This window comes from Misgurnus anguillicaudatus, chromosome 2, assembly GCF_027580225.2.
Source record: "Misgurnus anguillicaudatus chromosome 2, ASM2758022v2, whole genome shotgun sequence".
Lineage (NCBI taxonomy): Eukaryota > Metazoa > Chordata > Actinopteri > Cypriniformes > Cobitidae > Misgurnus > Misgurnus anguillicaudatus.
In genome coordinates this window covers 29,573,442-29,589,491 of record NC_073338.2, presented here as the reverse complement: position 1 = coordinate 29,589,491, position 16,050 = coordinate 29,573,442, and the positions used below count along the sequence as shown (strand labels likewise).

At 40.0% G+C, this 16,050-nt stretch overlaps 1 protein-coding gene across 2 annotated transcripts; it reads left to right on the top strand.

Annotated features, from left to right (window-relative positions):
- Positions 1–1,669: 1,669 nt before the first annotated feature.
- ptbp2b (polypyrimidine tract binding protein 2b) lies at positions 1,670–16,050 on the top strand. 2 transcript variants are annotated; one of them, XM_073876478.1, is made up of 15 exons: positions 1,670–1,800; positions 2,419–2,449; positions 2,655–2,719; positions 4,301–4,469; positions 4,569–4,712; positions 5,389–5,550; positions 5,631–5,741; positions 6,043–6,241; positions 6,587–6,646; positions 7,301–7,416; positions 11,788–11,821; positions 12,352–12,444; positions 12,535–12,754; positions 13,801–13,875; positions 13,976–16,050. In XM_073876478.1, exons 1-15 carry the CDS (start codon positions 1,793–1,795, stop codon positions 14,103–14,105), a joined length of 1,617 nt encoding a protein of 538 aa, XP_073732579.1. In that variant the 5' UTR covers positions 1,670–1,792; the 3' UTR covers positions 14,106–16,050. The 2 variants fall into 2 exon arrangements, with proteins under 2 accessions (XP_073732579.1, XP_073732580.1); XM_073876479.1 differs by lacking the exon at positions 6,587–6,646.

The window sequence follows — 16,050 nt, the reverse complement described above, 5'->3', positions numbered from 1 at the left end:
TTTATAAATACTTTTTCGTGTCCGTTGCATGACTTTCTTTTTTGTTTCATTTTATGTATTGTTTTATCATAGTTTTTTCCTATTTTCATACCATTGTCGCTTGGGGTAAAAATCACTTTCTGTTACATTTTTAGACATCCTAACCCAAACCCCAACTCTAACTCCAACTCCAGGCAAGAATAGTTTGAAAAGCGGAAGAAAAACATGTAGAAACCAATACACTTACACACCAAAGGAAATGTAAAAACGTGAATCGGGCAATAGGTGCTCTTTAACTATTTGAAGGGCGGGGGTAAGAAGCATTCTCTATTAATATGAAATGAATATTGACAAAAAAAGACTGTTACACAACGACAAGGCTTGAGAAAAAGTCCTATTTTCCCACTTTATGTTCCTGTTTGTAGCGTTATTACCCTTAGTCCTCTGGGTCCATACAGGCCTTATGAGAAAGCTGTAAAAGGCTTTAACCAACAGTGGCAAACAGATTGTAGTCATTACAGCGGGGTCAGTGGGTGCATTGTATCGAACAGTTCACCTGAGTTCAAACTAAATGAGATGCGCAGCGCTGTTTGAATAATTAAGGAAATGCTATATCAGGTAACTATGGAAGAATGAACCTTGCAGCAAACCTTACGGTAACCACAGAGTCATGTATATTCACGCTGTGACCTCTTAACATTAGCATTAGCTCTGCTTAGTTTCTGCAAGGTTCACAGAAACAGTGGACACCTGCAAGGTATTGGCAATGTTCCACAGACGGGCGGCCAAACTAGCGCTGGACAAGCTGGGAGGAGGGTTAGGTAAAGGTTATATGAAACACTATAGCCTGAAGGCCCAATTCTCTCATCAATAATCTGATTCAGTGACAAAGGACTGCAAGCTCCCAATTCACTTGGTGACCAAGGCCCTGGAGGCAACAGTCACATGTGCCGAGTATTGGAAATCAATACAGGGTATATAATGATGCTCAGGCCAAGCTGTTACATTTGGTGAAGAAATGTGAAGTAAACATCTTTTCATCTGTGGTCAGTTGGAGCCGACTGGACCCCTCTGTGCACCGTATGATTGTATTTTCCCCGTGGGCTCTCAGAACGGTGAAGTGTGATGATCTCACCGCAATCTTCACCGTCGTTTAAAGGGTCACTGAGCTGTTGAGCAAAACAGAACGGTGCACCTTTGAAACATTGAGGTGCCCACGCTTATTTTAATGATTAATTGATCTTAAAGGTTAATCCATATACACAAAACATAGCTCGTTTCACTACAGTACAAAATAAAAATAAGAAAAAATATGGTTGCACCACACATAAGACGTCCTGGCAAAATAGAAGCCATATGAAGGCAAATATTTTAATTTTGCATTATTACAAACATAATTATTAGCACTATTGTAGAAAGACCTGACAATTCGTCATTCATTATGTTAGGTCTAAGTCATATGACATCTATAAACACATTGATTTATTGATGTTTTATATTAACATTCTTTAGTTTTTACAAAATTATGTCTTATGTATGGCATATGCTATATAATATCATAAAATAACACAATATACAAAAAATATGTCTTAAATAAAGATATTTAGGTCTTCCAACAATAGTCATAATCACGTTTATATGTTACAATCAGACAGCATTATTATGCTCGGAGCGTCTTATGGGTTCGGCTGTGTATCGGTCGTGTTCGGGTGATTCCGCTGCTCTCCTCCATTTTGCATAGTTACGTGTGTGTGTGTTGAAAGCTTCTCTGCTCCTGCAATCCGTATCACGCCGTGGAGACCGCTTTCCTGCAATGGACGGGTAAGCATGCATTGTTTACAAAATACGCAAAAACATGGTATTATTTTGAGAGTAGTGTAAGCTCGTTTTGAAATAAACGTCTCGTGCAAGGCCGTGCGTGCAGACCGGTGATGCATCGGCTTATAATAACAAGTGCGCGTTAGCTTCGCAGATTATGGTTTACCTAAGAACACACGTGATATGTATATACCGAATAACGAAACAACATATAAAGTAATGTTATGTCAACATATGTGTTATTTAACATTATATGGATAAGAGTAACATGTAATATTAATTCTTTCTGTGGTAGATTAGCTGTGCAGCTAACGCTGCTGTTGCTACGCGTGCTGCTAAGCCTGCGGGCTCGTGAGATTCCCTTTGTTGGAAATATAACGGTCACTCCACCATCCACGAGCATAGAGAGTATAAAGTGTACACCATTAAATGTTTTGTCTGAAATTTGGTTTGGGGCTTTTTAAGTAAATATGAGTGTCCTACAGTTCATAATTATAATATATTGCTGGTTACCTTAATTATTGTAACGTTAATTGAGAATTGTGTGTACTGAGAGTTATTCACTAGTGTAAGCTTTAACAGGCGGCACATTAATCTGCATTTTAATATTTTCTCCACTAGCATTGCAAGCGATGTTGCAGTTGGTGTAAAGGTAAGTTTTTAATCCTCTTTAGTTTTCGTTGTTAATTTATTTGATAAAATTATGGCGCACATTCATGGACGAAACCCCCCAGGACCCATATTATCCCATGAAGATCTCTGTTATGTTAATGATTGATAACACTCATCCTTCATTCATGTCTACATTTGAATCATGTGAAGATTTACTGAATTTGCGTGTACATGTGTCTTCCTAGAGAAGCTCAGATGAATTGCTGTCTGGCAGTCTCTACAACAGTCCAAACTCTTCAGTCACTGCTAAGAGATTTCAAAAGCAAGTCAATTTATTCTCTTAAAGGGATAGTTCCCCCAAAAATGAAAATAATGTCATTAATGACTCACCCTCATGTCGTTCCAAACTTGTAAGACCCCCATTCATCTTCGGAACACAGTTTAAGATGTTTGCAAAGTTTTTTTTTCAAACTTACAGCGTGTGTCTCCCTCAGACTGTAAAAGAAACCTGGGCGCACAAAAAAACGAAACAAAATAAAAACAGGCCCACAAGTCACGTGACTTTAGTCTCGCAAATGCACTTCACAACAGACGCGGAAGAAAAGACAATGCTTGAATAAAGTCGTAATTTTTGTTATTTTTAGACCAAAATGTATTTTCGATGCTTCAAGGCTAATTGGCTCACCAATGTCACATGGACAACTTTTTTGATGATGTTTTTATTACCTTTTTGGGCATGGACAGTATACCGTTACTAGAATTTCAATGGAGGGTCAGAAAGCTTTCGGACTAAATCAGAGACTGTAAAAAAAGATGGATGACGCCCGTTCACTCTTTTCCATTGGTGAAAAGTGAAGCCGCCAGTGTCCCGATACGGCGCTGACATCTTGGCTCTTGAGTCTGTGCAGTAGAGTTTTCGGGACCAGTCCTGCGCAGTAGTGAGCAGGAAGTAAAGCCGCGAAAACAAGGCCTCGCCATCGCTCTCAAAGTAAACGCATATCACAGCTGTCAATCATGACGTGACACCACCGTTTTTTTTGCATTAAATAACTAACTAAAAACTTATTTTAAAAACAAACACTTGAATTTACACCAGCGTGATAAAAACTACAAATAACAGAAACCAGCTTCGGAAAAAAGATAATTGAAGTGTAATTATATTGTTTATGTGGTCGCAAGTCCCATTGAATAACATGGGGAAGGCGGGGTTTATTACCTATACTAGGACCACTCACTGGGGGGAGATCGAGATGTTTTGGATTCACTTTTCAGGGCTTGTGCGGCACCCTTGGACTAAATATAAAATATCTTAAACTGTGTTTGAAGATGAACAGAGGTCTTACGAGTTTGGAACAATATGAGGGTGAGTCATCAATGACATTATTTTCAACTATCCATTTAAAGGAAAACAACACAGTTTTTTTATATTTTACTATGTTCTTACCTCAACCCAGACAAATCAACACATACCTATCTTTCTTCAATGCGTGCACTTAATCTTTGTACAGCTTGTCGTGAATGTTTTAGCATTTAGCCTAGCCCATTCATTCCTTAGGATCCAAACAGGGATGAATTTAGAAGCCACCAAACACTTCCATGTTTTGCCCTATTTAAAGACTGTTACATGATTAGTTACACAAGTAAGTATGGTGGAACAAAATAAAGTAAATTAAAAACAATAAAAAAGTGGCGATTTTTTTAAGCGGATAAAAATGAAACGCGCCGAGGTCGAAGTGCTGCAAACTAAGTGCTCTTTCGCAATACAATACAGGTTTTTTTATCCGCTTAAAAAATTGCCACGTTTTATTTTGTGCCACCATACTTACTAATTTCCAAACCATTTGAAATGCGTCTGATTTCATGTTGTTGTTGTTGTTTTTTTGACAGCTAATGGAAGTGACAGTAAGAAACTGAGGGTGGAGGACAGCATGGATAGCCCACCGTCTAGAGTTATTCATATCCGAAAACTTCCAAATGAGGTTTCCGAAACTGAGGTCATTGCCCTGGGTTTGCCCTTTGGAAAGGTCACCAATATTCTGATGCTTAAAGGCAAAAACCAGGTATGTGTGGCAGCCCCTCTTAGTGTGAGTTTGTGATTTTCCGTTTAAATTATGGTTTTGCTCATCCATACTGTATTTTGTACTCAATACTAAAATTAGGCATTTTTGGAACTTGGAACAGAGGAAGCAGCTATTACTATGGTAAACTACTACACGGCAGTTACACCACAAGTGCGTAATGTCCCAGTGTTCATTCAGTACTCCAATCACAAAGAGCTCAAGACGGACAGTGCTCTCAACCAGGTTAGAAAGCACATTCATGCTTGTTTTAATAGTTCATAGATAGCGCATATATACACTCACCTAAAGGATTATTAGGAACACCTGTTCAGTTTCTCATTAATGCAATGGTGTAATGGTGTGGGGGATCTTTTCTTGGTACACTTTAGGCCCCTTAGTGCCAAATGGGCATCGTTTAAATGCCATGGCCTACCTGAGCATTGTTTCTGACCATGTCCATCGTTTTATAACCATCATGTACCCATTCTCTGATGACTACTTCCAGCAGAATAATGCACCATGTCACAAAGCTCGAATCATTTCAAATTGGTTTCTTGAACATGACAATGAGTTCACTGTACTAAAATAGCCCCCACAGTCACCAGATCTCAACCCAATAGAGCATCTTTGGGATGTGGTGGAACTGGAGCTTCCTGCCCTTAATGTGCATCCCACAAATCTCCATCAACTGCAAGATGCTATCCTATCAATATGGGCCAACATTTCTAAAGAATGCTTTCAGCACCTTATTGAATCAATGCCACGTGGAATTAAGGCAGTTCTGCTGGTGAAAGGTAGTCAAACACAGTATTAGTATGGTGTTCCTAATAATCCTTTAGGTGTGTGTATAATCTCAAATATAAGGTGACACTCTTGGCTTTGCTCCAATTCTGATCTTTTCCCGTGTTTCCTCCTTAAGCGGGCTCAGGCGGTGCTGCAGGCAGTGTCAGCGGTCCAGGAGGGTGGGTCTCCAAGCTCAGACACGGCGGGCGAGAGCGTGTTAACGCCTGCCCCCAGTCCAGTGCTGCGAATAATCATCGACAACATGTTCTACCCAGTAACCCTGGACGTCCTCCAGCAGGTCAGTGCATCCATCTGGAATATAGTGCATTTTAAAATAAAACCAAACTCAGTTAACAAGTTTGTACTGATTTCTTTTAGATTTTCTCCAAATTTGGGACTGTCATGAAGATAATCACATTTACCAAAAATAACCAGTTCCAGGCTCTTCTGCAGTTCAGCGATCCAGTGAATGCCCAGCAGGCTAAACTGGTAAGTGAACGAGGAGAATCGAAACCACTGCAAACTCCATAAATGCGTAATAATGTGCCAAAGCACTGTTATGAGATTTTTAATGCGATGGTTATGACCACAGGCAAATTATGATCCAATCATATGTTGCTTTAGTACCTTTCTTTCATTTATGTGATGAAATGACTGCAGTTGTCATTACTTGTAGAGGACCATTTTATTGCTTTTAGCTAGGGCCCTACATTATGCGCTGTAATTATTCTTATTATAATTCGCTTTTGTCATGTCTTCTTGCTTTGTCGTCTTTTTTTCCACTACGAAGTCCTTGGATGGCCAGAACATATACAACTCCTGCTGCACTTTGCGCATTGACTTCTCCAAGCTGGTCAACCTAAATGTAAAATACAACAACGACAAAAGCCGGGATTATACCCGGCCCGAGCTGCCCGCAGGAGACGGCCAACCACCCGTGGACCCGTCTGTGGCTGCCGCTCTCAGCAAAGACTCCACCTCCCTTCTCGGTAGGGCTTGATGCGTAAAATACGCTTTCATGTGTCCCACTCATAAAAACATTTCCAGTCTCACCTTTAAGACCCATCTTTCCCTGTCATTTCGCTGACACACATCACTGTCTTCTGCCTGCATAGCTTCAGTTTCAGAGCAGTGTAGGGGTGTGAATGCTTCAGTTCTATTATGTTTCATGAGACTTTTATGGCTCTTTGTGGAAAATGGGTCAGTGGTGCCTGAATCTCAATCGCGTTTAATTGATGTGCCATTCAAACACGATGCTTTAAGATTTTGCTGCCTCCACGGCCCCCACTTTGTGATTGATCCCGTAAGACTTTGACTGTGCACATTCTCCTTAGGTACTCCCTCTGGAATGGTAACTTCCTACTCTAGTGGTGGAGGGTTTCCATCTTCTCTAGGTACCTATTGCTTCCATTCACTTTATTTTTGCTCTTTTGTTTTCTAACCCTAGTTGTATGCACTTTTCCCTCTGAAGGACAGTGACTTTTCCAGTGCTGTCAGAATTTGCAGGGCTTTTATGTTGAAACCACCCCAACCATTTGTCCTGACTTGACATGCAGGATTCATAAACAGTGTCTCTATTTGTCAAAGCATTAATCTGAAGCTGCAACAATAAGCCCTTCCATTCTGCATTATGAGCCTGACGTAATAGATTGACACGCACACTAATTAGGAGCCCATATTTCAGACAGACTGGCAATCCAAACTGCCAAACATGAGTTCCCTCAAGCTAAAGCAGAATGGCCTATTGAGCGGATAACTACAGCATGCAGAAGGGGCCCAAAAAGCAATTTTGTTTTCGGATATTGCTCCGGAGTGCCAGTCTGTGTGAAATCCACACAGATAGCGATCTACCTAACGGCAGATATTGACTCAGGGATGCGGGTTTGCCAGAGGTGTGTGGTGTTTGGCTGGGTAGCTGGATGTGCTTGGTGCAGACAGGTAGACTGCATGGCCAGAGGGCAGATTCGGCTGAGATGCTGAGCTGTCGTGCTTTTGAGCTGTGTGGCTCACACGGGTCTTCCTCTCTTCTTTTTTATTTTCCTCTGCAGGTGCCATCAGCCCTCTGAGCGCGGCTGCAGCGGCGGCGGCAGCAGCCGGGAGGGTGGTGCTGTCGGGACATTCGGGACCTGGCGGTGTGCTCCTGGTCAGCAATCTCAATGAGGAGGTCAGTACACCCCTGTAATGCACCCTGCAAATGCACCCTGCTCTCTCTGTTTACTGTCTTTTCATTGTCTTAGTCAGGTCACCGGTACACTATGTTCATAAATGTTTGGACCTCATAATTTTTTAGTTTGATAGGGCCCTCTGTGTTTTTTTAACATCATCTTCATGAAGTTTAGCAGTCTAAACATGAAGTTTAGGTGATCTTCTCAGAGTGTCTTTACACATGATAGTTTTTTTACATACTAGATAAATGAGCCAGACCAAACATTTTATGATTTAATTTAAAAAAATACTTTGTAGATGGCATTTGAAGTTCTGACTAATGTCAGTTCCAAAACCAAAGACAGACTTATAAATGTATTATGCAAATATTGTATTACTAATATCACATTGTATTGGCCATCGCGGCACCCTGTTTAGATGGGAAGTGTCTAAAGATAAAAACCACTACTTAATAAACATCATCAAGAGAATGTGACCCTGTCTGTGAATTTCTAATTTTGAGATTTACACAACAAAAATGTAGAGAAAACAGTTTTGCGTTTTTGAAACATTTGAGAAATGTATTTCCAGGTGATAGCCAGACCAAATAATTTGATAAATTAACAATTTTATGTACACTACAACAACACAAAGTAATCCTTTATGCGTGCCAGGCCAGTAGATGCCGATGTTACTTTGCAAAGTAACACTACACACATGCGTACATACGTATTATTCTACAGAGCGAAAAATACAAACAATCAAGACGGCAAAAGGGTTGAACAGTTTTGTTTAGATGGACGATGAGGTAGGTTGGTTTTTTACTACAAGAGAACCTAGATTATAAAGTAAACTCAGTACCTTAGGGTGTTTTCACATATGTTGGTGCGCACCGTGGTGCGGCCTCAAAGCGCACCAAAATACATTGTATCATTTTTCAGTTAGTGCGGTCCGTGTTCTCACACATTTTTTTACTGTACTAGAAATGCCGCACCGTACACCATGTGACAACGGTCAGCGCTGTCATTGGTCTCTTACAGCTCTTACGTCTCATGACCACCCCCACGTATCCACAACAACCAGCCTGGCAGGGAGAGCGCAGCTATCAAGATGTGGAGATAAAAGTTTCTTTGCTTTAACGCAAAATTGCGTAGCTGTTCTATTAAAGCCTTTCTCACGGAGCCGTGTGCTAAAAAGCCCGTAATGTCACTATTTGTGTGTGGAGGACAGCTATGCATTTATAAAATCATCAGCTGAAACGTAAAGGAGACAGCGAATCTCTGCAACGGACCAGGATTGGCTTGTTTCTTGTAAACCCACAATATAACACCCGGCTCACGTCACAACGGAAGCCCAGTTGCTCAAACATGTGGAGAACTTCCTGTATTTGGTTCGGCCCGAGGTCCAGCAGTGTTCACACCACAGGTGGGTCGCGCCAGAGTTCGGCGACAGCCGCTCCGAGACCACCTCTTTAGAGCACTCTCGGAGCGACCGTTTAGTGCGCACCCGAGTGCGGCTGTTGTGTTCAAACTGACCCAAACGAACCGTACTCGTAGCGACACGTCATTTGGGCTGACCTAAACAGCGTATATGTGAAAGCACTCTTAAAGTCACAATGAAATGGAAGTAGCAATTGTCTTATTTTCCCCGTTGTGAAGGATATCCGAGTGAAACAGCTTCTGAAATAAGAAAAAAGGTAGGGCGGACTTGTATTTGTCCATTGAGAACTGATTGGATCGTTTAAAGTTGGGTCATGTTGCTAACTGCTTATAACAGTGATTTTGTTTCTTGGTCCCACCATTGAGTCATTCCTCATGATGGAAGTAAAGCTAGATTGTTTCAAGGAGGGGTGGAGATTAGCATTTTTGATTAAAGATTAAAGGGACACTTCGCTTTTTTTTGAAGGTATGCTCATTTTCCATCTCCTCTGCAGTTGGACATTTGATTTTTGCAGTTTTTGAGTCCATTTGGTCGATCTCTGGGTCTGGTGCTGCCACTTTCGGCATGGCTTGGCGCGGTCCATTGGGTCTGGTTGGACTATTAGCATTGCGCAAAATAAAGAGTTATTTTTCCTGTTTAAAGCTTGACTCTTCTGTAGTTGCATCGTGTGCTAGGACCGACAGAAAATTAATGATATTACGTAGTAGCCGAAAAAGTCAATTTAGTAACTTTCAATGGCAGGGGAATATTTTTGGGCACTGCGTAATATCATTGCTCCTCCTGCAGCCGTGTTACGGCAGCAAATTCCTTGATTATTATGCCAGAATGAGAGTATAGTTCCATATTTACCTAGAAAATCGCAACTTTTAATTTTCTGTCGGTCTTAGTACACGATGTAACTACAGAAGAATCAAGTTTTAAATAGGAAAAATATCTAATCTCCTTGGTTATTTTTTTGGGCGATGCTAAAGGTCTAATCAGATTCAATGGATTATGCTAAGCTATGCTAAAAGTTGTAGCGATAGACCCGGAGATCGGCTGAATGGATTCCGAGATGGTGAAGATCAAATGTTTAACTCTAGGGGAGCTGAAAAATGAGCATATTTTTTAAAAAAAGAAGTAGAGTGTTTCTTTAGGAGAGCACATGAATTTAAAAAAATACTGCAATATTCCAAAAAAATCTGTTTTTTTATTTAATTGTGCCTTTAGCAGCACAAACATAGTCCTGTAGTCTGCCATTGTTTGTTTGGTTATACTCGTGTAATATGCGTACAGACTGAATTAACACATGCGCATGACGTCAACATTATCACAGATTTGCCTTAGCATAGTTTACAACAGAAGACAACATGGCGTTGTTTTTAAAAACTTGCACTTTGAAACCCGTTTTCAAAAGTTTGCGTTTTTGCGATGCTATTATAGTGTAAATAAACAGCCAAGCCGCATAAAAACCTTACCGTTTCGGTTGAAAACTTTGTGTAAACGGTTCCTAAATTACATTTCTATTTTGACTTTGCTGTCTTACTGAATGGAGCTGATGCTAAAAAAAATATGAGGGTCCCTTAAAGTTCATAGAGGAGAATCCTCTCATACTCGGTTTTATTTCATTTAAATTTAACCGCTTAAAGTGGTAATGATAAGAAAATATTTTTAATCAAACACAATGAACAATGATGACTTTACCTCAGATTGACCTGTGTCTCATTTTCATCCTTTGTGTATTCATATGTTATGTTCAGTGTTATTTCAGTATATTTACAGTTAGCTTATATTCAAAGTAGTTAATGAATTACAACCTGTAGCTCTCTTTCTCTATTCCTACTTATATACTTGGTGAAATATACTGAAAGCATTCTCAGTAAGGTTCTCGTCAAAATGGAGGGTCTCTCTGCAGTCTCTCCTCTGTGCATTCTGTGCAAATTTTGATCACTGTCTCTCCTCTCTCTCTCTCTCTTTCTCTCTCCCATCTCTCTCTTTCTTGCACCTTTTCTTGAGTGCTCTGTCTGGAAGTAATATCTAACTGTCTTTTCTCTCTAAGCTGTATCTCTCTCTTCCTCTCCTGATGCTCCAATGCCTCTCTCTAAGCTATTCAAAGTTGGTATGAAACCTGGTAGCCCCACCCGCCTCTCTCATTTCTCTCACAACTCTCTCTCACTATGTTTTCTATGTCTTTTTAAAGTGTCCCAGTAATTTCCCCATCATGGTTTTTGTTTTCCCAAACACTTGTGGGTTTGTGGAGTTTTCAACATGACGTGCTCTCTATCGATGCCATAACTCTGCAAGGTGGTTTTCATGCCTACCCGCTGCATGGCCCTGCGGCTTTACAGCTATAGGCCGTTTAGTTACCGCTTTCTCATACTAACGCTTTCCTGCATGCTTTGTGCTCCTTTCACCACTTCTGTGCTGCATTTAGTCTGAGTAAATGTGCCCTGCCCACATTCGGTCTCGGGTGACTATGCTTGGCACAGTTAAACAAGGTCGGGGGAAGAAACAGATAAAGAGAACCCTGCCATTTTCTGACCAAACTCCTGCATTTCCTGTGTACTGACCTGTATATTATTTTTGTCCCCCCTCCAACTTTTTTTTTTTACTTTTTTGTTTTATCCCACGCTGCTTCCAATATCTCTCTCTATCTCTCTTTCTCTCTCTCTCTCTCTCTCTCTCCCTCCTATTTTTGTTGCCTTTTTTACACCTTTGTGATTGGTTTGCCCCCTCTGATCCCTTTCCCCATCTCCCCGCCCTCCATCCATTCATGCTTTGTGCCTGAACCAAAACAAATGTTCCTCCTCGGACCAACTTGCCCCAATTAACTGCCTTGACCCATGCTCCATGACCACCTCACCATTCTACGGGAAACCACCCTCCGTTATGGATGATCTGTTCATCTCCGCTCTACCTCGACTCTTCTCTCTTCCTGTCTTACGCTGCTTGCTCTTCTCTCCTTCTAAAGATGGTTACGCCCCAAAGTCTGTTTACCCTCTTCGGTATGTTATCGTTAGCAATCTACCTCTTTTTTGTTGATCTATTGTTTGTTTATTTGATTTTAAGTTTTTCTCTTTTATTTGTGATTTCTAAGGGTTAGTTAATAATCTGGCACTAGTGTAACTAGTAGTTTTTCTGTTTGAATTTTTTAGGTACATGCCAAATTTCAAATAGAATAGATTATATTTGATTTTTCTTGGCATTTTGATGCCTCTGTCTCTATCTTGCTCTATCTGTCTCTCTTCATGTACTGCATATATTAATGCATGGTTGATTATTTTGCATGTAGGCTTTTGTTTTTTAACTTTGCCATATGACATGAGCTTGTTTTTTGGAGGGCGTATCGAAATAAGTTTTGTCTGTTAGAAGCACTGTTTTGGACTCTTTGGTGTAGATAATTTGGAAGATTTGTACATCAGCTTCACCTTTCATGTCAGAACCGGAGCTTCTGAAACACTAACTTGTCCTTCCTGGTTCACTCCTCTCCTCCCTCCTTCCCTCCCTCTTCCATCTGCCTCTTGCTTAACAAAAGGTGTCTATGGTGACGTGCAGCGTGTGAAGATCCTTTACAACAAGAAGGACAGCGCCCTCATACAGATGTCCGATGGAAACCAGGCCCAGTTAGGTAATGTTGACAAATTATGATCATTTCTAACATTTTATGATTGCATTTGAGCAGGGCTAACAAAAAAGATTTTTGTTGTTTTTGGTCCAGCCATGAGCCACTTGAATGGGCAGAAGATGTATGGCAAGATCATTCGTGTGACCCTTTCCAAGCACCAGACGGTACAGCTGCCTAGAGAGGGTTTAGATGATCAGGGTCTAACCAAAGACTTTACCAGTTCTCCTCTGCATCGCTTCAAGAAGCCAGGATCAAAAAATTTCCAAAACATCTTCCCCCCTTCAGCTACACTTCATCTCTCCAACATCCCTGAGTATGCAGTGAAAACTGTTTTTGAACTATATTTTGCTACACTTTACTGAGAACACCAAATAAACTTGCACAATGAACTTTTGGTAAAATGAGTAATGCTATCTTTGGTTAATGGTATATGTCAGTGTTGTCATAGTGACAACAGCCAATCCCAGTGGATTGACAGCTAATGTGTGCCGGTTTGGTTAGGATAGCGATTGCTGGTGTAGCTCTAGTGTTACCCACCGCAGTGATTAATCTCTCCTCCACTTTTATGCTCCTCTGGTCTTGCATAAACGTAATTGGCTAGCGTCTTGCACTAGGTTATTTGCATAAGTCGATCTGATTGACTGACGCCTGCATTTGTGCTTGAAAAGTTGAGAAATGTTCAACTTCTGCCACGAGCAACACCAGTGACATGAGGCCGACGGATTCACAATTCAGTTCGGCATGATGTCACCCATTCAAAGTAAATGAGAGACATTAACGCTGACACTCTGACCGTGGGTACACACCACCTGCGTTTGAGGCGTCAAAATCAGGTCTACCGTGTCTAGTTTGCCGCTTGGACATTTTGAGTTTACTCGCGTCATTCGCACATGAAATTCTAGTCATCCAGTCATTCACACGAAAATTCACGTCATGGGAGGGGCTTCCGCGACTTCGCTCGCTTTCTGTAATCACGTCACTACTAGAGCAAGCTCCTGATTGGTTAACACGCCGCCAAAGTCCACATTTTTCAACTCGCCCGTTTGCCGCGGCAACGCTCAATTCGCACCTTTCGTACAAAATATGTAGACGCACGAATTAGGCGGAATCACGTCTACTGCGCTTAATGTCTCATTTGCGCCGCAAGACCTCCAGACACGCGTTTAAACCATCTTCCCATTGACTTAACATTGAAATCACTTGTGCTTGATGCATCTACTATTGCTCGTGTGAACGCAGCATGAGATTTACACAACTGTGTGTGAATGTACCGTAAAAGTCAGATTTTGTTTTATCTGTTCATGTATCATGACAACATGTGAAAAAATACTAAAAACTACTTTTTTTCGCTTCTAGTGAAAGTGTGACAGAGGACGACTTACGACTGCTCTTCTCAAACTCTGGCGGAACAGTGAAAGCGTTCAAGTTTTTTCAGTAAGAGCCCTCCCCTTTTCTTGTTGAATGTCTTATCAGCTATTATTTATACCAAATCTAATCCATTGTGTTCACAATCCCATTTGTTTTTTAATTGCAGAGATCGCAAAATGGCTTTGCTACAGATGGCCACAGTGGAGGAGGCAATTCAAGCACTCATCGACCTTCACAACTACGATATGGGTCGTGGCCATCGCCTGAGAGTGTCCTTCTCAAAGTCTACCATCTGAAGATCATCTGGTGCTGTCTTTCCTTTTATTTTCCCGTGAAGATCAAGTTAAATTTATTTTTACCATCATTCCTTAATACCATATCAAAAACTTAAACGAGCACGGCTGTTGAAGAGAACATTTGCTCTGTATTTGCTTCAACTATTTGTTTTACTTTGTGTTTTTCCAGCTGTTGTTGTTTGTTTTTGTTTTTTTTTTCCAAAAAGGCTGATTTCTTTTCAAGAAAGGATTGACAAAAATGTGCCTTACTTAGCAAATAGTGTCATTTGTTTCGCTCCCGTGGTTACAGATTATAGACGTTGAGGCACATGGGTGATTCTCACGAAATCCAGACTTAGGTGTTCAGCATCAGATTTTTTTTAAAAGCCCTTGAAGCCAATTTTTTTGCACATATAAGATTAAGGTCTGTACTATAACTATTATTTTTAGAGGATTTAAAACAATTTCCTATAAAAGTATTAAAATTTTTTAGATTATCATTATAAAAAATGATCATTATCGCAACATGATATTACATTAAATATATGCATTTACAAACTCGTGTTTTGGTAATGAGAACTAAAAAGTTGTCTAGGTACTATGACAAACAAAATTGTAACTTTTATCTGGAGAGAAAAAATAAGAACTGCTTACCTGGTAGCCATCTTGAGTGTCACAGTCAATTATGTCCCTTCCAACACGTATTTTTTGAAAATGTTAGTTCTATGACGGCCTAAACAATAATTGAAAATTGTTGCGGAGGATGAGAAAATTTTTCTTGGACATATTTATATTTCTTCTTATTGTCTCTACATTGAACAATGATCACCAAATACCACATGTTTCTTTACTGTAAATGTTTATAGTATAACATGCACTGAAGCTTTTTATTTTTTAGATTTTATTAATGATAAATATTTCCATGTCAAAGAACCCAAATCCAGTCATGGACACGTTGCGGTAATGAAAAATTTCCCCTTAAATGTGAAAAAAAAAATGGTTTGTATGATGTCATTTGAAATCATGAGCAACATAGTACATGAAGAGATGTTTTTAACTGTATGCTGCTTATTTTGATAGCATTTACTTTTTTTATCAAAATGTTTTATGACACCTCATAAGTCTGATTTCGTGAGACTCACCCACATTGGTATATGACATGTGAGATGATAAAGGAAATGTTACCCTAATAATCACCTGGATTGTGTTGTTTTCAAAGTGATGGCGTGAAATCTTGCCCAATATCTTAAAATGTTTTTGATGGGATATGCTCCAAGTTGTAAATTTCCTTTGTATATTTTTAGTTTATTCGGGGCCATAGTGATTTTTTTGTGTAGTGAGGCACCCAAGGTATTTTTTGTGATTAAATTCTGTGATTAAACAATGACAGTGGGGAGCATAGTGTGTAATACATAGTATCTGCTTTAATATTTTTCACTCGGCTTTGCTTAAGTGAATTGTTTTACCCATTTTTAAAGTGAAAATCCAGTTTGTTATCAGAGCATGTGCTGATGGATCTTGGCAGTTGCATGTGTCAGATTGACCATGTTTAACGTTGTGATGTCATTATTGTAGGGACTGTTGGGACCAAAGTAAATGTGCCTTTAGTCTTTCTTTATTCTACATTGTACAAAACTTTTATTCAGCCTCGGGAATATTTTTATCAATTAGAAAACAGACATCACTTAAAGGATCCTTAATTGTTTTTGATCTTGGTTATTTAAAGAAAATCGCTCATTGATGACCTCTTTGTATCATTTGTTTGAAAAAAGTGGTTTGGCCTGGGAAAAAGGGGGGACATATTGTAAATTTTTTACATGAATTTAGTTTTTACATCTTTAGGAATGTAAAGAAGTGGCACAATTAAAAGTTCATTTTCCTACCAAGATTGTGCTTGACGGTCCCTGTGTGGTGTAGTGCTTTTACACTGTAGCATGCTGAATAAACTCTTCTCACTCTGCATTCA

Coding starts and splice junctions, on each gene's coding strand:
- ptbp2b (XM_073876478.1), top strand. Junction 4,470..4,568: donor TGCTTAAAGGCAAAAACCAG/GTATGTGTGGCA, acceptor TACTAAAATTAG/GCATTTTTGGAACTTGGAAC. Junction 4,713..5,388: donor CGGACAGTGCTCTCAACCAG/GTTAGAAAGCAC, acceptor TTCCTCCTTAAG/CGGGCTCAGGCGGTGCTGCA.